Source organism: Chamaea fasciata, unplaced genomic scaffold, assembly GCF_029207755.1.
Source record: "Chamaea fasciata isolate MVZ Bird 193981 ecotype frontalis unplaced genomic scaffold, bChaFas1.0.hap1 SCAF_5, whole genome shotgun sequence".
Lineage (NCBI taxonomy): Eukaryota > Metazoa > Chordata > Aves > Passeriformes > Sylviidae > Chamaea > Chamaea fasciata.
In genome coordinates, this window is record NW_027094090.1 from 11,751,080 (window position 1) to 11,773,868 (window position 22,789).

At 37.6% G+C, this 22,789-nt stretch overlaps 1 protein-coding gene and 1 long non-coding RNA gene across 14 annotated transcripts in view; one reads left to right on the forward strand and one right to left on the reverse strand.

The window, feature by feature from the left end:
• MAGI2 (membrane associated guanylate kinase, WW and PDZ domain containing 2) overlaps positions 1–22,789 on the forward strand; it is a 714,127-nt gene that overhangs the window by 628,865 nt on the left and 62,473 nt on the right. For 7 of the 11 annotated variants that reach the window (XM_066182802.1, XM_066182803.1, XM_066182806.1 and 4 more), the window contains 3 exons: positions 14,488–14,579; positions 20,525–20,717; positions 21,689–21,775. In XM_066182802.1, the coding sequence (XP_066038899.1) occupies positions 14,488–14,579; positions 20,525–20,717; positions 21,689–21,775 (372 nt within the window). Of the gene's footprint in view, positions 1–9,138; positions 9,181–14,487; positions 14,580–20,524; positions 20,718–21,688; positions 21,776–22,789 lie in introns of all 11 variants that reach the window. The other 4 variants (XM_066182804.1, XM_066182810.1, XM_066182812.1 and 1 more) reach the window with 3 other exon arrangements.
• On the reverse strand, positions 6,013–21,758 carry LOC136289233 (uncharacterized). 3 transcript variants are annotated; one of them, XR_010720744.1, is made up of 4 exons: positions 21,603–21,758; positions 14,517–14,626; positions 7,971–8,029; positions 6,013–6,392 (listed from the first exon to the last, which is right to left on the reverse strand). It is a non-coding gene; the product is annotated as an uncharacterized lncRNA (long non-coding RNA). The 3 variants fall into 3 exon arrangements; XR_010720743.1 differs by having other exon boundaries at positions 6,024–6,392; positions 14,327–14,626; XR_010720745.1 differs by lacking the exons at positions 6,013–6,392; positions 7,971–8,029 and adding an exon at positions 10,140–10,266 and having other exon boundaries at positions 14,327–14,626.

A 22,789-nucleotide genomic window follows, 5' to 3' on the forward strand; every position in this document is an offset into this window, starting at 1 on the left:
ACTTTCCATAATCCAGACCTTTTTCGTTTGTTGGGGTTCTTTTTCTTTTGTTTTTGTTTGGGTTTTTTTTTTTTTGGGGGGGGGGGGAGGCGGCGGTGGGGAGATAGTTGTTGATGTTTTCTATTTATTTAACAAGTGCCTAAAATTAAGATCCAAAATTTAACTCTATTACTCTAAATAAATTGCTGGCTTTTTTGAGGAATACTATGTATCTTAAATACCTACATATAGATTTGCGGACTTATTTAGACCCTTGTAAAAAAGTATTTAATCTTCAATTATAAACTGTTAGTCATAGAAACTAAACTTTCCAGTGTATTTACAAACACCCTGTAGTCCATGTTGGCTCATATTCCCAAGACAATACACAAAAAGAGACTATAATTTTTGAAATTTTAAAACTCATTGAAGTATGGATCAGGATACTGTGTGGAGTAGGCCAAATAGATTTGAAAGAAGTAGGACTAGTTTTGAGCAAAGATTGGAAATAGTTTTCAGGTATCTCCTCTCTTTCGCTTTCTCTTGTGCAATAAGGGCTAGACTAATATATAAATAAAAATATTTGTTTGAATTCCCCAAAGTTATAGAATTTGGTATATGATAAATTAAAAGAAAAATAATCCATTCCATAGTTAGAAAGCATTTTATCTAGTTCAGCACCTCTACGGAGAAAACTCTTGGCTTTGTATAAAGCTCTAACAAACAAAAAACCCTTTGCAAATAATAATTTCCCGAATCAGTAGCCTTTAGAAATGATGTAGTTTAACAAAAATATTTCCCCTCAGCAGTCAGAATCATCTTCTGCAGTTAAAGTCATCAGGCCAAGAGTCCCAACTTCCTGCATTGAAACAAATATCTCTGTGAGACAATTGAAATATTATAAATGCCATATGGATATATGACACACATATTTCTATAGCATTTTTTTCATCCTGATCCCCAATATAGGCTTGATCCATGTGTGCCCTTCATAAAACTGTGAGAATATAGATCTGATGTCAACTACAAAGATTCACTCACCCCCAGAAGATTATATACTGCATTATAAGATATCTTACACCATTCAGTTATTCATGGGTGCCTTCTTCAAGTTTTCTGAGCACTTCTTTGACCAAGATGAACTCTTATCTTTTACTTATATGATCTACTGTATTAAGGAGTGTTTGCTTTACCACAGGAAGAACATCTAACACGTGGGTTGAAGTTATGCTAAAGCCTGTGTCTAAATGGTATCATTTCATTTGAGTTCTGTCCAAACAGCAACTGGAAACTGTATGTGAGATGTTTTCAGCCAGCTGCCTAAAAAAATAAGGGATTTAAAACTGTGAAGCTGCTAGGCCCAAAACAAGAAAGTAAGGCATGAAAAGTAAGACTGCAGTAACTTTATCCTAGATTTCCAGCAGCGTCCCATCTTCCAGCTAATCCTGGAAACTTAAATTTCTTATTTTCTTTCACCACTATCCTCTCAACATTTTCTCTAAGATTTGGTTCCACATTTCCGAACCAGATCTTGTCTGCATTCATTTATATCCCTTATTTATAAATGGCTGCCTCCAAAGATCTCTATTCTCCCTGACATTTTTGTTTCATGAATGCAATAAGCACACATTTTAGCAAACTCAATTTGTCAAGCCTTAGCTCCACGTAGTTGCCCTGTTTCCTGAAGATGGAAACAACAGGAAGGAAATCCATTACTGAGTCAAGTAACTGTCATCCAATTTGAGTAAATAGGAGAGAGTTTCAAGACAACAGTGTTTCCTGCCATTTGGCAGTGTCAGGTTGGTTATCTTTGGGAAGAACATACCCTAAAGGTTCACAGGAAAAGTTCAGCTACTTGGGTTTTTTTAAGTACTTCTTATCTCAAAGCAAGTTTTTCTTATCTCCTGGCAAGACCTTCTCTTCATCTTCATCTTCTAAAAATAGGGCAGAGAAGTGAACAATCATGACCTGGAAAATTCAAAAAGAAAGAGATAGTGCAAAATTTTTGTTTCTCTCATTGTGAAACTGTTACTAAACAGTTCATTTTTGTATACTTCTATAGCTCTGAATTTCTACAGAGTCTTATCATAGGGTTTCCCCACAGTCAGCTCTCACCAGGGCCTCATAAAAGCCTCCTGCTTCCCAGTCAGGGAGGCAGTGAAGCAAGTTATGAAAAACAGTAGTTATGAACTATGTAGTTATGAACTATGTAGTTATGAACAGCAAGTTAAGAAAAACGGTAGTTCTGTGAGGAGACAAGCAACATGACTCAAAGCAGAGCAAGAACTAGACCAATGAGTTGCCTCTAGCTCATCCCTACCTAACGGTAGCAAGAATGGGGTTTCAAGCAGGAAGTCTCAATGAAAAAGTGTGATTTTCATTCTGTAGGAATGTTTTTCCTCCTAAGGAACATGAAGAACCTGCAGGACCCTGTGTGATGGGAAGATTTCAGTTTGTAATGACTTGATATGAATTGCAAAGCACTACCACTTTTGCATGGGAAATAGTTTTATAGAAGCAATCAAGTGATGCATTAGTACAAAAACAGAGTGCAACTCTATTTTGGAAGTCATAGTACCTCTGAAAACTGCTTGTCATGAGTTAGCTGTTACCTGCCAGCTCTTCCTTCCTAGCTGTCATCAGGCTCTGCTGTCACCTATCACCTATGCTCAAAGCTCCAAGGAGATAAAAAACGAGCATGAGGGATTTCCAAACACACCGTTATGTAGGACTACCACATCATCTAAAACAACTGCTTAAAAGCAAAAGATGGGAAATGGGTTTATGCTTTCTTCTTTTACTGTGTCTCTCTGGTTTGTTTGGGGTTTGTTTGGGTTTTTTTTGTTGTTTGGTTGGTTTTGGTTTGGGTTGGGTTTTTTGCTTCTTTGTTTTGGGTTTTGGGATTTTACTTTTACTCTCTTCCTCCCTCTCTTCTTATTTCTTCTCCATGGTGAAGAATACCTACCTAACCTTCTGCTGTGACATAATTTTCTCAACTGGATACTTTTTCCTTTTTTCTGTGCTACTATTAATTCAAAGCAAAACCTTACACTCCTTTCTCCTTACAAAAACTCTTAGATTGTAAGTGACAGTGTGACTCTCCTGATAACCAGGTTAGGTACAGAAGGTAGAAAATGGAACATCAGAGCAGGAATTTCCTATTAATGAAAAAAATATGACTCGATATGAGACAGATTTTTATAGCTGTAACTGGAGCCCTGGAGTTATTATTAGGAGACTTCACTCCCTGAATTTTGTATTTTTGCTTTTATAAATTCTCCTTATCCTATATTTATATTGAACTCTCTTTATTGTAGATTCACAGTTTATAAAAACTTTGTTCAGACACTCCTGTAGGCAGACATTTATCAACCAAGAGTCACAAAGCTGTTGGGAATCATAATGCCATAGTATTTCTCTAGTTATAATAGAAATTTGATGTTGTATGTTATATTCCTCTAAGGAAAGAGATAAAATAAAACATTTTTTACATTGGTTGGGTTACATTTGTCCTTCAGTTAGCCAAGGCTGGTGATGTGACACAGAAATGCCAGTAGAAAGAATGAGATAAGCCAGTGATAAGCTCTCATTAAAAGTGAAATATGAACAATCACAATTCCACCTTTAGCTGGAAGGACAAAGGTTACTTCCTTCAAAATATCCCATGTTATTGTCTCCTCTGACCACAGTATTTTGAATTTCTCAAGTCCCTTTCAAATCTATCAGCTGTTTTATGCAATTTTTTTTTTACTGCCAGAGATATTAAAAAATTGGGAAAGAACCAAAAAGCAAAGTTCACCAACACCTGTGAAATATGTAAATAGCAAATGCATTTGCATAATTAGCTTCCACAAAATAAGGTGCATTCTTAGGCAGACTTATAAATACCTTTCTGTAAGGGTCACAGACAAGAACTTCAATTCATATTCACGGGCTACCTTTCCTGTAGAGCATCACTCCAGGTTTTCAGCACAGATACGCATTAAAGTAGAAAAGATTTGTCGGACAGCATTATACTGATCCATAGTGTGTAACTACAAAAATACTAGTCTTGCAGAAAAATACTAAGGCAATCAAGGTTTCTTAAATTTGACACTCATGGAACACTAAAAAAAAACCTATTAGGTGTCTAGCACTGAATGCATTACTACCTGAGGGGTTTTTAGTCTACAGCTAAGCAGAATTTTCCTGCCAGTGCTTGTTGGCTGAAGAGCTACAGTTAAAAATTAAAGATTGAAAATACTAAAGTTGAAGGAAATTTTTCACACAATTAGTAATACCACTTTTTTACGGACGTGTGACCAAAAAAAAAAAAAAAAGCCTCTAACTTTTTTCCCATTTTTGCTCATTTTTAGTCTAAAAAGAAAACACATTTTGAATATGGAGCTTTAAAATATATGTAAACACATCTGTGTATAGATGCATATATATGCTCAACTATGACAGCACTAAATACATAATATTCTGAAGTATTGTATAAAGGGGGTTTTGTATGGGTAAAGAGTATAGGACAGTAAATTGGAAAATCTGGTTCTAGTTTCAAACCTTCCTTGCACTCAGTTTACCGTATCTTTCAATATTTCTATTCACCAGTTAGTGCCCTTTATGTCAGTAAGTCATGCCTGCCTTCACTTAGTAAATAAAAGTATTGGGAAATTCCTAATTGAGTTCTATTATCATCAAACTACTCCTTGACCAAGAGTATGAAAAACTGAAGTATAGGAAGGGAATTTCTCAAAGCACATTCCAAAAAGTCCATGTTGGGTTTTTTTTTCCTTCAATCTATTGCTACCCTAAGCAACAGCATGGAGGTCTAAGATCTTATATTACTAAATGAATGTAAGCTTTTCTTTTTAATAAGAGACGATATACAATAAAAGGAGAGGAAATTTAGCAGAATAATGTCAAATGGGTTTGTATTGTTCGTCACTGCAGAAAGAATTACTCACCATGACAAAATGGATTTGTTGCTTATATGAACTGACAGTGAAACCAAAAGCATTTTCAAATGGAATTATGAGTATATAATCATCACAGTACCATGGATGTAAAATGATTTTGATTGCTAATGACCTCTGCTAATATGAAGTGTCAGTTTTACAGCTGATGGCAGTGTTAAAGATGCAGTATTTCTTTCTCTTTAACAATTTACACTTTACTAAAAGATACACAAATAGATTTTGATCTGCAAATTGGCAGCATGTACTTAAGAGTCAAAGCAAAAATTTAAGAGAACTGACTTGTAGGCATAGGGGAGTTGGCCACAGGTGCATGAGACAAGTGGGTGCTGCATTGCCTGTAAGCTGTGTCAAACTGCTGCTTGCAGAGCTTTGGAAAGGACATTGCAGCATAACCACACTCATTCTTCTCACTTGTGAAACTCCCATTTACATAAAGCATGGCTAGTACTGAGATGCTGAAATATAGATGATTCCTTGTGCTAGTTTTGTTCCTTGTATTTAGCATTCAACAAAGACTGATCCAGAAAACAAAAGAATATGGAAAACAAATGTTATCAAATATTGTCCCTACCTTCATCAGCATAATTCTTCCTCCAGAGAATACCAGTGGCTCCACTGGTGTAAATAAAAATAACCTTGTATCACCTTGTGGGTGAATTGTGCTCCTGTGGCTGTATGTTGAGAGCAAAGCATCCTGCTGTTTTCACCATTGATTTCATATAAATCAGGATTATGTCCCAGGTCTTATTTATCACTTGTCTATTTTCACAAATATTTAACAGTTTTCAGTTTAAACTGAATGAGTGAAAATGAAATAAATCTATGAGTGTAATAGACTAAACAAGAAGGCAGGTATGCAAGATTTTTACTGTTCTATCCTCTAATAGCAAAATTAATCTTGGCTTTGCATTCATCTGACATGCAAAGAATCATACGATTGCCATAGAATGGTTCGGATTGGATACAAATCTTGATGTATGGCAAGACTTCTCAAGATGCACAGCTGCATCCTCATTCTCCTGAACACAGGGAGTCATCACCATGGTGGAGATTTACTTTAATTATAGTTATATACAAATAACAGTTCAGAAGATTTCTTAGTTTTACTTTCTTGATTCTTGTTTCTAGGACAGGTTAGCTGAACTAAAAAAAAAAAAAAATTAAATCAGTGAATTTAACAAGTATTTTATTATACTTTCAAGCTCTACTTTGTAAGTACTGCATTCTTATTTCACATGAAAGACTACAACTACTCATGGCAATGTAGCTGCAGAGGTTTGACCAAAAAGGAATCATAGGGAAGATACAGAAATCTTATGTCATTATTTTAAAACTTTCAGCACTTTGAATGCCTCTTCATGGTGGCAGCGTTGGGTAGACTTGTCTCTTTGTCCTGACCTCTTCAAAACTTCACTCTTCTACCTCATTTCCTATGAGGTGGAGGAAGGACATCTAACATATAAAAAGAAAAATCTATTAAAAGTTTAGAAAATGTCAAAATTAATTCAATAATAAATAAATGGAAGGTGTCAAAATGCCTTGTGTAAGGTTAGTTTCCTATAAACCTATTTGACGTATTTCTGTAGAACAAAGCTCACTAGAGTCTCTCAGTATTCTGGTAAAATCACCAGCTCAATTTATCCTTAGCAGATAGAAGGCATCAGGATGTGCAAAAATTATGTGCATTCTGCTCGGCTGAGGACCAGGCCCAGCAGTCCTTTCTTCTCTCCTGGAAGTTGCTTTTCTGTAGGGTCTTTGAGTGCAGAAATAGGTGAGTTTTGAAAAAAACTACTTATGTCTGCATTTTAGATACAGTGCTAATTCAGTCCCTTCCTCTATGTTAAAGGTTCTTACACATCTTTCTTCTTTTGAAGTTTTCTACTATTTGGTAACAGGTTGCTTGTTTCATGAGCACAGCTATTTAGAAGATATATTTTGTTCTCCAAAGTGTCAGTGACATTATCACAATTATGTGTACTGCAGAGAGACCCATACTGCTGACAACAGATTCTTCCAAATATGAACATTGCTTTGCTATTGTTACCAAAACCACAAATCTGCACCTCGGTTTATCTTTCTAGTGATCAGACACTTTAGGGTTTGATTCAGCATGATCAGCATAGCACAGTTCCAATTTCCATGTGTGTGACTTCTTTAACTACAGTGAAAACACATGCTAGGTGCTGAATGGTCGATTACAAGATGATAATTAACACTGTGAGAATCTGCATGAAGTTCTGCAAGGCAAAGGAACAAAAGCCTTATCAGACTTCATGAGATTAGCTTTGAAGGAAACCACCTCATTGACAGGCACTTTTGCTTGACCACAAAGAACAGTTCCTGAAAAAGGACACTGCTAACTTACTTTAAATATATGGCTGTCTGTCTTAACAGAGCAAGTTGTTCCCTAACTGGTCACAGTTTGAGAATGGTGATGATTCTTTCACTTTGCTGCTTGAGGCCAGTTCTGGGTGATATTAGAGTGACTGCAAGCAGAAATAGAAACAGAATGAACCAATCTTACAGCAGCTCCGAAGAGCAATTCTAGCTGAGTGACCAAGAGAAAAAGCTTGTGTACCTTCAAACCTAAAAGTTTATTGAGACTATCAAGATGAAATTGCTTTCTCTACATTAAAATAATTTTGTCTCTTTTAAGGGTTCCATTGAAATCTTGAAAGGCTGTGAGTAAAAAAAAAATCATTTCTCCAATTTTGTGGTGGAGCAGCATCAGTTTCAAAGGTTTTGCTTTTCAGGAGCTGTGCTGGTGGAATATTTTACATTTAGATAGCACGCCGCACCTAAGGATCCCAAATCACTGTACAAAATCTGAAGCGTGTGAAGGAATTGTCTCCTTTAACCATTAAAGACAAGATATGCAGTCACCTATAAAGTCAAACAGCATAGCCCATGTGACACAACTAAACACAGACAGTGAAACACAAATGCAACAGAACACCAAACCCAAACAGATGTCCCCATTCAGTGGTCCTGGATTAGGACAGGACATGACTGTTATCTAAATAGCCTTACCACAAATTTTTTAAGACATCTCCATTCTTGGGAAACATCCTTTGGAAAATATCTTTACCCTGCAACGACCAGTTCAGTGTTATCTCAAGTGAACTCTGAATCACTCAGCTGCTGCCCTTGCAGCCCATGCTGCGTTTAGGAAGCAGTCCACCAGAAGGCAGGTGGCTTTAGTCTAAACTCTTTGAAAGTGGTACACAGCTTCCCACAGAGGAATTATGTCTCTCACCACACCCTTCTGTCTTAGGAATATAGTATATACTCATAGGTTGCATCACTGTCCTACAAATGCTGTTGAGAAAGACCTTGCCTCCTTTACAGCATGAAATATGCATGGTGTGATATTGTGGCTTGGAGTCACATAAATGGGACACCTTACTTGCCCTTTTGTTGTGTGTAGGCCAACAGAAATCACCTCTGGTTTGCAATGTTTTTCAATTCACTCTGGGTGCTGCCAAAATAATAAAACAGAAATTCCTGTTGCGAACATTTCAAAATTAGCAAAGGAAGCATGTCTGTATTCAGCTACAGACTCATCCAGATTCCTCTAGTGCAAGCAAAGTAGTTTTATATGAAAACAAGACAGTTATTTGCTGCACTTCATACAGTGAAATGCAAATACTTTAAACTACCTGCATAAAAAGTATGTTAAAGGAATTTATATGCATTGACCTTCATGTGCTATCAGTTGTTCTTATTGGCAACATATATCCCTCTAGAGAAATCTTCCTCTTGATGATAAAAGGCATTTTGCAATTGAGTTGTATAAAAGCAGGGATCAAGTCATCTGAGGTCAAGTCATCCAAACATACCCATTAAACTTCCCCTTTTATTCCTGTACTTGAATAAGCACAAATATTGTCACTATTTTTCACAGTTTTAACCAAACTAAAAATTTTATCTTCACCAGAACCTACATTGTGTTAAAGAAACATTACCACCTCACCAACTTTTTCACTTCGCACAGAAATGGCCAGGGAGGTCTTAATCTAGCAGGAATATGTACATGTACCACATGGAAAGTAAAGAAGGAGGGGAGGAGAAAAAAAAATTTCAAGAAAAAATAGAAAATGCATTTTAATAATTCAAAACACAGCAGAGAAGTTGATGCTGCATCTTTAAATAACTTGAGAAATGTATTTCACCTTTAATTCCCCATTTTCCTATTCAGAACAAGTGCTGCCCAGGACTGGTTTTCGAGCGGATTCCTCTGGCAAGTATTCTTCAGCCTTTGTTTTCTGTAAACTAGTTGTCCTTCATTTTATGTTTTAGCTATTCTTCTTTTTTTAATCATTTCTCAAGATGATGGACAGTCATGACTGCCCAGTCACCATTTTATTGTGTATGATCTTTGTGGGGTTGTAGAATGCTTATGCCAACTCTTTTTATAATAGATTTGTATTTTGAGCAAGGAAAGGTATTTCTTTTTTCTCAGCAAGTTTTCATTTATGTTTTACTGTGTTTTATGTGCACTTTCATATTAGTGTTCACTCTTTAGCATACAAGTGTATCTCTATAGCTCATACCCAAATCTAAACTTAAGCAATCATTTTTTTAAATCTGAATTTAATTCTATCTTAATTCTATCACCAATTCCTTGCTCTCATACTTTTATCTTGTGCTGTAAAAATGTAAAAGCAAAAATCTTAAGAATGAAGAGGTTTCTGGGGTGTTTGAGTCAACACTGATCTTGTAAAATGGCAATGGACATTTTTAAAAAACAGCAATATTTGATTTTCCAGTGTTATCATGCTAAGTGAACAGCTAAGAGGCATCCCATACAAAAAAAAAAAAAAAAAAAAAAAAAAAAAGGCTGCTTTGACAATCCTATCGAAGTTTTTCTAGTCCTACACAAGTTGGACAGAGATCCTAAATTAAATATAACATCGGACTGGTTTTGCATAACCCAGTAGGGTTTATACATTGAATAACTCTGTCAGCACACCAGTTCTTTTTTCTCTTCTTTGATGATTTTCATACTGAAGTTTTTATTTGCCAGCTTTCCTCTCTATAAATATCAAGAGGGAATATGTATGCTTTTTTAAAAAGCTCACATTGCAAAGCAGATCCATGACTGTTTTCAAGCTTTTCACATCTTTGAAGAGCATCTGAAACTCAGATGAAGTTATTGTAGTTTTGTGTCAATTATAGTTCACAATTTATAATTGTCTGTATGTAACAAAAATCTTCACCATCTTCAGCAAAGGAGGCCAAATTAGTTTTTCTTTTCAGTAGGCAGCTGAATACACCCAGAAAGACTGTAAAATTATTACAGCAAAGCACTTCATCTTCCCCTTAACTGCAATATAGAAGAGATTTAATAAAAATTTTATATCAACATTTACAGGATCATCCCAAGTACCAGGTTTATCACTCTAAATCACATAGCACTTGTTCAACTTGTCTCACACAGAAAATTAATTAAGCATTTTCAGGTATTTATTTTCTCTACATTCAAGAAACAACTGTGTGCATGCTTATCAGTGTGTTATTCACCCAGTGATTCAGATGAATACAATGCAGAAAGGTAGCTGGAAGTCGATAATCACATCTTCACCTGTGAGATTTCACTATTGTTTAGTTTCAATCTATTCTGATACCATTACATTTAAAGCAAATCCCCCATCATTCAGGAACCAGAAAGAATTTCCCAATGCTCTTTACTGTCCTCACTGTGTAGCAATGATCAGATCACAGCTTGTCCAATACCATTCTCAAATTCATGGGGGAGCCAGCTGATTTTATAGCCTAGCAAAGTGAACTGGTGTGAGTTTTTTTCTTCCAGGCCAAATGAACTGTTAAGAAAGTTTTTCTTCACACAAAAAGAAGAAACAAGGTGGTTTAACTAAAAAAAAAAAATAGAGAATGAAGTCACTAGCAGGCAAAGTTGAAGTTCTTTTTCTAATATAAATGTCTAGAGAGACAAGGAAGGACATAGAGCATTGTCACTCTGGCAGAGGATGCCCATATTACATGAGCAAAAAATATTGACTTTAAGGTGAAACTCTCAGTAAAACTGGTAGGAGACAGATCATTAAGGTACATTAAGCTGACTGGAAGGATAAGCAAACTGGAAAAGACAGTGTTAAATCAGTATTGGCTTGCCTGCAAGCCTATTCCTTACTTCTTACTTGGCATGAACCACAAGATGCTAATCTAGGTTAGCAAGAGAAAACAAAAAGACACATTTTCCATAATGAAGTTATATTAACCAACAGTTTGCAGTACATTGCAAGACACAGGAGTGTCGTTTTCTGTAAGTACAGGTAATTTTCTCTGTATGATCAACTGAAAATCTGCTCCAGCAAGAAAACACAAAATTTAGTCTATCTAACAATCTTTTGTGAGGAACGAAATAGTACCAGAATCCTGGAGAAGCAAGTGCTAGAGAAATATCAGATGAAATGTAATCATTTACACGGTTAAGAATATTTAATCAATGTATATTCAGGAATATTGAAACTGCTGCCACATAATCATAGGGCTTTTAGTAAATCTACCAAACATGAGGTCCTGTGGAAAAGCACAAAGTAGTGAACAACTTACCTGTCTTTCAGAAACAAAAAAGGATCTCAGTAGCAGTAAAGCTTTAGAACGTGTTTTTGCTCAAAGACTTAGCGCCAATAGGGAGATAAACTGAGAACTATGCAAAGGGAGTTTAGCAAAGTCGGCTGGTCGGACTAACCTGGTAACTGATTTTTTTTTACACCAAGCAAGTGATATGTGCTTAATTAATCTATACTTTATATTTTACAAAATGCCAGTTATAACTCTAACACTACCATGTTAGGCTGGAAAACTTTTTAGCCTGGAAGCCATTTCTTAGCATGAAATGGCTAGAAAGTAGCTAAGCAATTCTCCTAGAAGAATCTGGAATGAAAGATTACTATCACTGGAGAGCCTTGCAATAAGTCTTCTGTCCTTATTTCATGAATCACTTAAGCACAAAAACCAAGCATAGAAGTCAGGTCCAGTTTCAGTGATGTAAATTCAGGAATCTATGGTGCATCTGTCTCCAGAGCAATGGGGAAGGTGATCAGTGCAGCCAATGGAGTCATATCATACCCAACATGAAAGCTGAAACAGCACACAGGTTTGTGTACCAGTCAGGCATTGTAGATCCTGTGATATTACTGCAAGGTGGGTGACCTAGTGACAAAGGCCACAAACAAGCTCAGTTGCCACTGTCTTCTTTGCCCATGTCTTTACTGGTAAGGTCTGTGTGCTGCTTGCTTGCAGAGGTTTGCAGTTAACAGGAAGCTAGACTTGATGACCCAGGGATCCTTTCCAGTGTTTTACTTCCTTAGTGGAACAGAAAAGAACATTATTTTTTAAAAGTAGTTTTCAGTGACCTGTTGGCAGACAATGAGCTCCACAGAATTCCAAGTCTTTGGGAAGGAAGGTTCTTCTGAAACGAGCATTGGAGCCCAGTCAGTTAATCCAAAGGCTTCTAAGCTGTGTTAGGGCTCATAGGAAAGTATGCCCCTACACAGTATTTTTTAGCCTAAACGTTTTCATGGTCAACCTGGCTTATCTATTCCATCCTAAATGGGGTAGGAAAACAGCATCCTTTAAAAAATAAATATTACCCCTTATTTTAGAGTCTGGTGTCAGCACTGCTTTGGCTCAGCTTTGTCAATGTTATCTGAGGGAGGTTTTCATCTCAGTTTGCCAGAGCAAGTATTCTTCACAGCCTGACATTCTTTTACTTTCTTATTGTATTCCCAACTGTGCATTTTCGTTCACTTGTGCACAATAAAGACAGTGCTCAGTTTGTGACAGACTGCTGCGGTCAGTGTCTTTGAGTGTTAAACCTGGGCTACAAAGGGTGATCACACTGTGTCTATCTACAAAACCATCTCCCTAGTGCTAAGCCCCATCCTTGTAGGCACAGCAAACCAGGTAAAGTATTGGTTTCATCTGAAATTCCTTTGCCTCTCACAACTTTTAAATAATTTGCATTAAGTTAACATACTGTACACACCGAGAATTTGTTTCCTCCTTGGTGTTGAGACACATTAAATAAATGGAAAAAGTCAGTAATAATAAGCCGTTTGGTTCTGTTTGGGTTTGTCTTCTCAATATATGAGAAGCAAGTTGGTAGGGAAAGGTAATACGTTTATTTTACCAATTGAAATATTTGTGTTTCAGTCTCACTTTCACCAATACAGATTGTGGAAATAATGCACTATGCTGCTGTTTATCGAGGTTTTTTATAGCACAGTCATAGTATAGAGCCAGTGCATGTCATTCTGTATCTGTCTTTGCAATATACCTGACTGAAACAAATCGGGCTTTAATCTCACACTAAACCATTTGGCATGTACCAAATTCCACAGTTTATGAGGTGTCCACTGGTGGCCCTGAGGGGAGATCTCTAAGTGAGAGCTGCTGAAATAAGGTATTTCAGCCATCTGTAATCCCTTCCACCCTGAGGGAACAAGGCAAAACTGGAGATACTTATGAGCAGTTTGCTGAAATAAACCTTCTCATCCCTTTTTTCTGTTAGGGTCAGCAACAAACTGACATGGACCGAAATTTTTTGTATCACAATGCGTAGACCAGAGTACAATCCATAGGAAAGACCATTCCTGTCAATCACTGCTTTAGGCGATGAATCTAAAGCATTTCTGATGAGCATGCCAACAAAGCAATAGTCACAACAGACAACTTCGTAGTCCTCTAAAGGCTTACAGTTCCAGTTTATAATATTTGAAATATTATTATTATCCCAGAACATTGTGTTCTTTCAAGTGAAGCTAAAGACACTTTTATAAGAAACTGACTTTTAAAAGACTCTATATTCCTCAACTGATATATTACAGGACATAATATATGTCAAAAGACAGGTCAGGCAGGCATATGGAAACACCACCTTATTGATTCATAAAGCTGTTGAGACTTTAACTGAGTAGCATAAAGGAGTTCAAGTTAATGATGTTAGCTTTCAATTTAAACTCAGAGACTGTGAAGTTTATAGTGATTATTTTCATCAAAACTCCTTATTGATGGTATTACCTGGAATTGGAATACTTAAAAGCTGCATTACATAAAAAGACATATGTATATCTGTGTTCGGAACTTAAATGGCCTGTAATGATTTTCGTATGTTGTCAGTTGGACTGATGCATCTCTGTGTGCCATTTCAGTTTATTCTTTGTAGGATTTAATGAACTGCAAGGAAAGACAAATTAAAGACCAGAGGTGGATGAACAGCAGTCCATTTTTCAGTCAGTTTTAGGAAGACACATTTTTACCTCTGTTTTGGACAGACTTTTACATACTGTTCTTCTGTGAATGTATTCTAGTTTGGTTTAGTGTATTCTACTGAACATAACCATCCTCCAAGAGACACCTACATTTTCAATTCTCCTCCTTGTCTGTGGCCCATTTGTTTCCACCAGCTCCAACCAGGATGCCATTAGTCACGTGCAATAAGAACAAGGTGGGAGGGAAGTTGGTGCAAATTCTCAAGTTAAGACCAAAATGCTTTGCTCAATGGAATTTCTCTTTAAACCAGGTCCCGATTACAAGGAGCTGGATGTTCACCTTCGGAGAATGGAGTCTGGGTTTGGCTTCAGGATCCTGGGAGGAGATGAGCCTGGGCAGCCTGTGAGTTATTTCTTCCTTATTTTCTTTTTCCTTCCATGTTCTATAATCTGTGTAAAGGTCAGAAAAATGTTACTACATAACTGAACCCAAATGGACACCATGTTAAGGCTACAAGTAAAATGACTTTTATTCATCCATAGAAAAAGCCAGAATTCTCAGGTTGTTCACATCTGAAAGGTGTCACAGGGAATTAAGTTAGAATAAGAAGGCATTAAGGTGAAAACAGAGCACCACTCATCCCATTACTGAGGAGCGTGACCTGGCATCTCTTAATCTGGACTTTCCAAAATCAAGTTTAAGCAGAAGATTCCAAAAATCCAATTATGTATGACTATCCATAACCATGTTTCAGAGTAGGCAACGTGTGTGGAAAATGTATGTGTGTGGTTAAAAGACACAGTCAACAATGCAGTTTATTTCGGGAAACAGAAGATCTCACCAGGGAGTGACAGTCAGTGTTCCAGGTTAAATGACAGCATCATGTGTGGCAACAGGTGTAAAAATGATAGCTTCATACCATTAGAGAGAGGCACCTATGTAACCAAGTAACACATAACAAAATTAAAATAGATGGTTTGCTAATAGTATATAATATAAAATGAACCCTATGCACAATATTTAAAAGAAACAGTGCAGAAGCTCAGAAAGTAAGGGACAAATGTGCATGACACACCACAAATGTGTACACATTTTGATAAATTAATGATCTATCTAAATACTATAATTTTGAGAGCAGGCAGAATTAGTGCTCTTTCAGAAAAAAATCAGTGGTGTAACTATAGCCTGACAGCTACGACTAATCTCAAGTCAATAATGATAGTGCTTTATTATCACAATTTTAAGTACAGTCTGAGTCCTGTGTTACCACATTTGAGATAATGTATAATTAATTATTAGATTTGTATATTCCCTAGTCGATAATTTATATATTCCATATTCAAATGAATATAGAATAGTATATTTTTCATTCAAGCCTTAAGGTTAACCAGCACATGGCTTTTAAGAAATAAAGAAGCTCTTATATTTTAAAATTGCCAACATCGTTCAAAGTACTGATAAATCTTAACAGTGTACTTATGTCTCCCATAAAAGAAAATAATGCAGTGTATTCTAAAAAAGATGCTTCAAATGCTGTTTGAAATTCAGTCTAGTTTAGAATAAGCATTTTCAATGGTTTTTCAAATATAAAGTATAGCTGCTCAGAAGGACTCCAAGACAACACTGCTTCATCCTCTACACTTGCAGTGTGCCTGAAGCCCCTGTGATATGCAACTTCCTTCTGTGGAGCATGTCCCAATGCACATAAAATGAGGCCACTGAGCCATCATTTGCACATTCTCCAACCAAGCATTTTCCTTGTCCCTTCTGGATGACCCAGCCAGTGTAAGTTCTCAAAGCACACCTACCGGGTGAAGCCAAAAAGGAAATCTGTGAGGTGTTAGTGGAAATGTTCCATTTTATCTTTTTAGACTGCTGAAAATGACACTAGAAAAGGCACTACTTTAAGACTAGGATGAAGTTTTGAGCAGCATGGTGTAGTGGAAGCAGTCCTTGCCCATTGCCTGGCAGGGAGATTCAAACTAGAGAATTTTTAATGTCCTTTCCAACCCAAACCATTCTATGGTTCTATGAAGATTTGGAAATCTCCTTCTACCTTGCTCTGGACAGTAATGTCCAATGGCATTTCCTATCTCCCAGGGAAGTGTCCCTGGCTACAAGGCTGCTCAATATTTTGAGAGAGGCTCTCTCGGTGTCTCCTTTAATGCTTTTTTCACTACAAATGGATAATTAAGCAGTCACAGACTAAGTGTCTGACTGGCTCTGCTTGTTGGAGGTTTATGACAATCTCATGGGGAAAAGTGCAGCTCAAATGCCGTGTCTAAAAGATGATTATTTATATAAAACTGAATGATTTCAACCTAAAGGACTAAGAGAAAACTCATGTAGAATATCTGATATTCTGGTAGTTCATATCCATAATACATGCTGGAGTTGTGAGGGACTTGAGTCTCTGCTCAGCAATCCAGCAGAATAGAAATTTTGAAACGTGCCTTTTGCCCTGCAGCTACATGCATTATGCACTGAAGTATTACAGAAGATCAGCTCTTTCTAGTGTCTCTTCAGCAAAGGACTGACCTGACTTTACTGTCTGAAGTCAAAGAGCCACAGCTGGATATCAAGTGCAGAGATAAGCACCTTGCTATTTTTTGGGAGCAGGACCAAAAACGCTGCCCTCTGTGAACCACCCTTTAACACATTTCACTGTCCTGCTGAACAGGCTCTTATCCTGCCCTTAGCCTCAAGGCTGCTATGTCTATTCCATGGTTTGCACGTACAAAAGCATTTTTCCCCAAGGCTTATCAATTCAAAGGGTTTCACGTGTCTTTGCAAACATTTCTCAAAGTCCTCAGGAGTTAGGAAGAAGCTAACTTGAAGCTGAGGATTTGTACAAGGCAAAAAGGCACCTTCTTAGAATTGTTGCAGTCCTGAGGTTTTCAATTCTCACTCCCTAGTTGTTGCCCATCTTGTTTTCACTGCTCAAATTCAACACCAATGAACACAACAGATGTACTCTTTTCTAGGGTCCCTCTATTTTGTATTCAAAGTGCAAGACTTCTTAACTCTGTTCTCTCTCCACCACTGCTTCCCTGCTCCCCCATGGACGGCCTACCCTGCAGTCTCCCATTTCTTTCACCTCCAGAAAAGCAGAAGCAGTTTTGCCTGTTCTCCAAACTCCTGCCTTTCCTATGAAACAAGAACTGAGATACTTTGAAATTTTTATTTCAGCTCTCCTGCTGTGCAGTCAGGTAACACAGAACAAAAGGAAGCTTTTGTCTTTGTGGTTTGATTTTTAAAAAGGAATATGGATTCTTCAGCATAAGGCAATAACTTTTTCAAAGAAGCAGAATCCAAATAAAGTTATTTTAGAAGGATAATACTGACACTATAAAGGGACTGTACCTTAGTTTCCTTCTAGTTGTATCAGCTACCTGGCACCTTAGAAGGAGAAAATGCTGCTGTACTACTCCACTTCCCATATTTTTAAGTGTAAAAATCCTTTTGAAAGGAAATACTTAAATTTATTGAGAACTATAAAATATCAAGACCGTGAGCTGTGCCAGTTCAAATCACTTTTCAAATCTTAAAATATTGCACTACAACAGCTATTTATCACATCTCCCAGTAACTTGTGGATTTGGAGATAATCTCACTCTGTTATGGTGAATTATAATATTACTGAAAGGTTGCAAAAACACATAAATTGAAACTTTACTGAAGTTGCAAACTGCTGTCCCAAAGCGGAGGTGTGTTTTGCGTACATTTGTGCAGCTCAAACTCAGAATCATAGGAATATATACATGATTTCTCTAAGAGGTTTACCTTTTCAACATGGATTGGGATGTTTCTCAAAAATGTCCTTAAGATATATGTTTATATTCTTTTTATTATCAGTGTGAAGATACATTCAAAGTATCTTTCCACATTTCTGAGACATAGATATCCATAGAGCAAAATGTTAGCATAAGGTCATGCCTTGGGAAGTCCTATTTTAGCAGTGATTAGACAGAGTTCAGATGATTAGCTTGGATTTAGACATCACTAACACTTAAAATTAGGTGACTCACCCTTTATGTGTATATACTTAAATTTTGTTATGTGCCTGTGAAACTACTGTGTTATATTCAGAGAAATTAAAATACAAATTCAGATAATTACCAAGAATCACAAAGAGAGTCAGTATCAAAGCAGATTAACCTGTATAAATTAATAGACACAGGTTTTAATTTCAGATTAGGCTCTACCACAATCATCCCAATCCCAGAATTTGTCCTGTTTAATCTCAAACAATAGGAGAATTTTTTCTCTACAACTCACTCTTTATTGCTTACACGCCATCATCCTTCTCCTCACGCATTCAAAGCAATCTCATGCCAGTATGAAACTGCACCTCAGAGGTAATATAATCCTGATATGTATTTTTCCAATTTGTGCTTTACGTGTAGAATTGATAACTATTATGGCAACTTCTCAGCCATGAAATGAGAGCAGATACTGCATAAGAAACAAATTCAGACACAGAAAATGAAAAAGTAAGAAAATTAAGTTATTCTTGCAATTAAATATACCAAATAACAGATATGGTGGCTGTCATCTTGACAAACACACCTAGCTGAAGTGTTTGAAGTATGACTCTGTTCCTTATGTTAGGAGTCCAACAGTGAGATGAGTAACACAATTACATTTCATGGCGGAAATGTGAAATATCAGCAATAATTACTTAGTCAGAACTAGAAAGTTTTTCCAGTTTGCTCTGTATATTGATGGCCTACCATGCTGTGATCTCCATTTTGTTTTTCCAAAGGTTAAGGATGCTCAAATTGTTTAGTATTTTTTCAGAAAATTATGAAAAAATGCAAATGCTCAACAAAACAAAAGGAGGAAGCCGGTCCCTACAAACTCCCAAGCTGCAGAGGGTTATCACCCATCTATTGTCAAAATAACTAGGAATAAATTCTTACTTATGTGAGATGCCTAATTCTCAAAAGTTTTGAGAATACTTTGTGGATAACTAGCTAAATGTAGCCTTGGAGAGCTTTTCTGCTGTCCAACAAAGGAGTATAATTACATATTTCATAGTTGAATTTTGCACAAAGTATTTTCCAATGCTTTGAGGTATATTTTTTCACCATTTGAAGAACAGAATGGAGAATCTGAAACAGCCTCTCTAGCCACTCAGCCTGGAACTGCTTAACAGGATCCCAAGAACCCCAGAAAGCAGGAAAAAGCCGCATCATGTTCTCTCTTTGCTAAGTTTTGAAAGCAAAAGTAAGCCAAAGGGAGCTAAAAACGGGGGGAAATTCTCCAGGCTCCACAGGGGATTTCATTTAAACACTATGCTGAGATACTTGCAACTCTGCAGCTAAGACCACAAAAAAACCACAGGCCCATCTGTGTGACTACCACATCTAGTCTTTGCAATTCATCATGAAAAGCAGTGCTTCATAGCTGTTATCTTTTATTATTTAAAGCAGATTGTCACATGGCATGTCATATCCATCATTTTGTGTAGACTCTCACACTGGAAAAGAGAGCAGAAAATTTGGAACACGCTCTGTGAATGCTTTAATATTCTTTCAAAGAAAGCAGGTTTTGTTTGAATCAATCTCAACTGTTCTACCAGCTATTCCACAGGGAAAATATATATGTCTTCTTCTAATAAAGTATGTGAAATTATCTGCATAGAAAGTGGAGAAAGTCATTAAAAGGTTTTGGACATATTTTTTACTAGTTTAGATATATACAAACTATATTTAAATGTTGATTTGGGGGGAAAAAAAAAAAAACCTCCCTAGAACAAGCTGGCATTTTTTTCCTCCTTTTTCCATTTTAATCAAGCACTTCCTGAGCAGTCATTCATTACAAGTAAAAACATTTAATATAGTTCTTCTTTTCCCCCTAAAGAGTCCCAAAGCAAACTCTGTGTAGTGGAGTCACTTCCACTGCTGACCTCAGGTATGTAACTCCAGGTACTTCAATCACACAGCAGTGAAGAACCTTCAACAAGATATACACGGACTCACTAATTTTAAGCTAAAAAGGTCCTTACATGGAATTAATCTTTCTAAGTCTTCTGTATAACGCTGTCTATAGAAACTCAACACTCCTTAGAGACAGATTATCTTGATTTGAACATATCATGCAGAACTCACATTATGATTCTCTGGTGTATCTCTCCTATGCAGGTAGGAAACACCTTGCCTTCTTACCAAAGGCAAGGAAGCATCTTGAGTCATACCCACAGGAGAACAAGCACAGCTTTCAAATATACACACATCTCTTCACCTAGCTTAATTTCAGAAGGAACAGACAATCACTGCAATATTCATGTCACTAAATTGGAGGCTCAGTGTTACATGTGACAGGATTTTTTCTTTGCTGCCTAGATTCTCATCGGAGCAGTAATTGCCATGGGCTCAGCAGACCGAGATGGGCGTCTCCACCCTGGTGATGAGCTGGTGTACGTGGATGGGATTCCAGTGGCCGGCAAAACCCACCGATACGTGATTGATCTTATGCATAACGCTGCCCGAAACGGGCAGGTGAATCTTACTGTGAGGAGAAAGGTGCTACCCACGGGTGAGTGAAGGCTGGGAAAGGTCAAAGGGAAAACAGATCCCAATGCTGGCAGCAGAAACCAGTGCTGTTTAAAAAAATCATGGAAATCAAAGTGAATGCTTGTGTCATTTTGAGGAAAGAATAATTGTAAATACGTGTCCATTGTTTCTCTGACAAAAATACTCCAACTGAGTGTTGTTTCCTTCAGAAGTGGAAACATACCGGCAACCCTGGTGTGGTGATCATAAGTACTCTGGGTTTGTTCCATACTGTCTTGGTCTGTGCTGTCTCCTTTTGTCCACTTTGGGGACTAAACATTCACCTACGTTAAAGCCATTTGAGCTGACTATGTCAATAAGATAAAGGCTCAAAGACTGTTAACTGTTCAGGGCAGGAACTCATTTCACTCCTGTATGTGTTAAAAGCCCATTTCTGGTCTCACTGATGTCATCTGGAATTTCCCACTGAACTGCAATGCAAGCTGGCTGAAAATCTTCTGTAGGGCACAAGTGGCTCATAGGAACAGGGCGAGATTCTTCTGTCAAGGAGACGCATTCAGAAAATGAACCTAAACCAATATGAAGTACTTGTAGCAAATCAGACGTTTAGCTCAGTCTCAATTGCTGAAAAACATCGGAACCTTGAAAAATGTGTGTGGCAGCATCTATTAAACTTTTAATGGGAGAATTTGATGACCTTCCATTACAATCTTTGCCTTCTTGAGAAGTTTGCTTAAGAACTTTTAAAACATTTTTAGTGAGTACACACTTCACTGAGGCACCAGAAATGAGCAAAACCGCATTCCTAGCCTGTCCTGTCTTCTGCCTGCCCGTGCCCTAGACCCACTGTCACTGCCTGCGCCGCTCCCCTCCGCTCCCGTGCCAAAAAAGCCGCCCTCCCGCTCACCTTCGTCTTCGCAGTCCCCCTCCCAGTGCGGCCCCGCAGCCGGCCGCGCTCCCGCAACACTGACTTTCTTCTGTTACTGACTCCAGAGTCCTCCAGCCAGAAAGGCGCCCCCGCGCCCGGTGCGACGCCCCCTCGCAGCTCCCCCAGCGCGAGGAAAATGGCCAATAACCAAGGTAATTAATAATGCCCAGCCCTCGCCGCCAGCACCGCCCCCGGGTCAGCCGAACGCGCTGCGGGCAGAGCTAGCATCGGGCCGTGCCGGCCTTTGCTGCTGCCTGTGAAACATTAAAGGGTCTGCTAGCCAGCCTGGGCTCCTGGGGCAGACAGTAAGCAAGCTGGTAAAACACCTGTAGTTATCCTTGGGCCTTGAGAGTGCCACACCGGGGAGCGTAGCATGTAGCTCTTTAGTGTTTAAGCATTTCAGGTGCTGAACAGGATTTTAATGTGGTGTGTTACAACATAAGCTTTGTGGGAAAATTTAAAACAGCAGATGATGGGCGTGACTGAAAAATGCTGTACTAATACATCGGGCCAATTGATTTCATGGGAATTTCTCACTAGAGTGAATGTATACAACAGAGGGATCTGGTGTTTTCCTTACCTGTCTGTAGCTGATGCACGTATCTTAGCCCTCACCTGGAATTACCATTTTGTACATATACTTACCCAGATCTGGAACAGAAAATCACAGTTCACAAGATCTGGAAAACAATTTTATTCGGAAAATGTGAATTTTTTTTTGGAACAGCATGAATTAAAATGTCATTTTTTCACAGGCAGGAGCAAAATGTAATTTTTCTGATTAATAACTATTGCACAGTTGACAGTTGAATAGCCATTTAAGCTTTTCCTCCTTTATCATTCTTTTCCTGTATTTAATGGCATTCAATTGCATTATTTTATGGCCAACCCAGCTCTTAGTCACTCTACAGGGTTAGATAATTTCCTTTCTGCTGCAGCCATACTGACATAAACAACATTCAGCTTTCTGAAACACGACAGCCAGAAAATGAGAATACTCTTGTCACTGACTATGGCATTTAGCTGCAGATTTGGTTCAATAACTCTTAGAGATTTTCAGGAGTATAATAATTGTTTGTTTTTCTTCCTCTTTATGCTCTCTAATTACTTTATTTCACAGTTGCAGAAGGACTGCTAAAGGACACACCTGACTGAGAAAACAACAG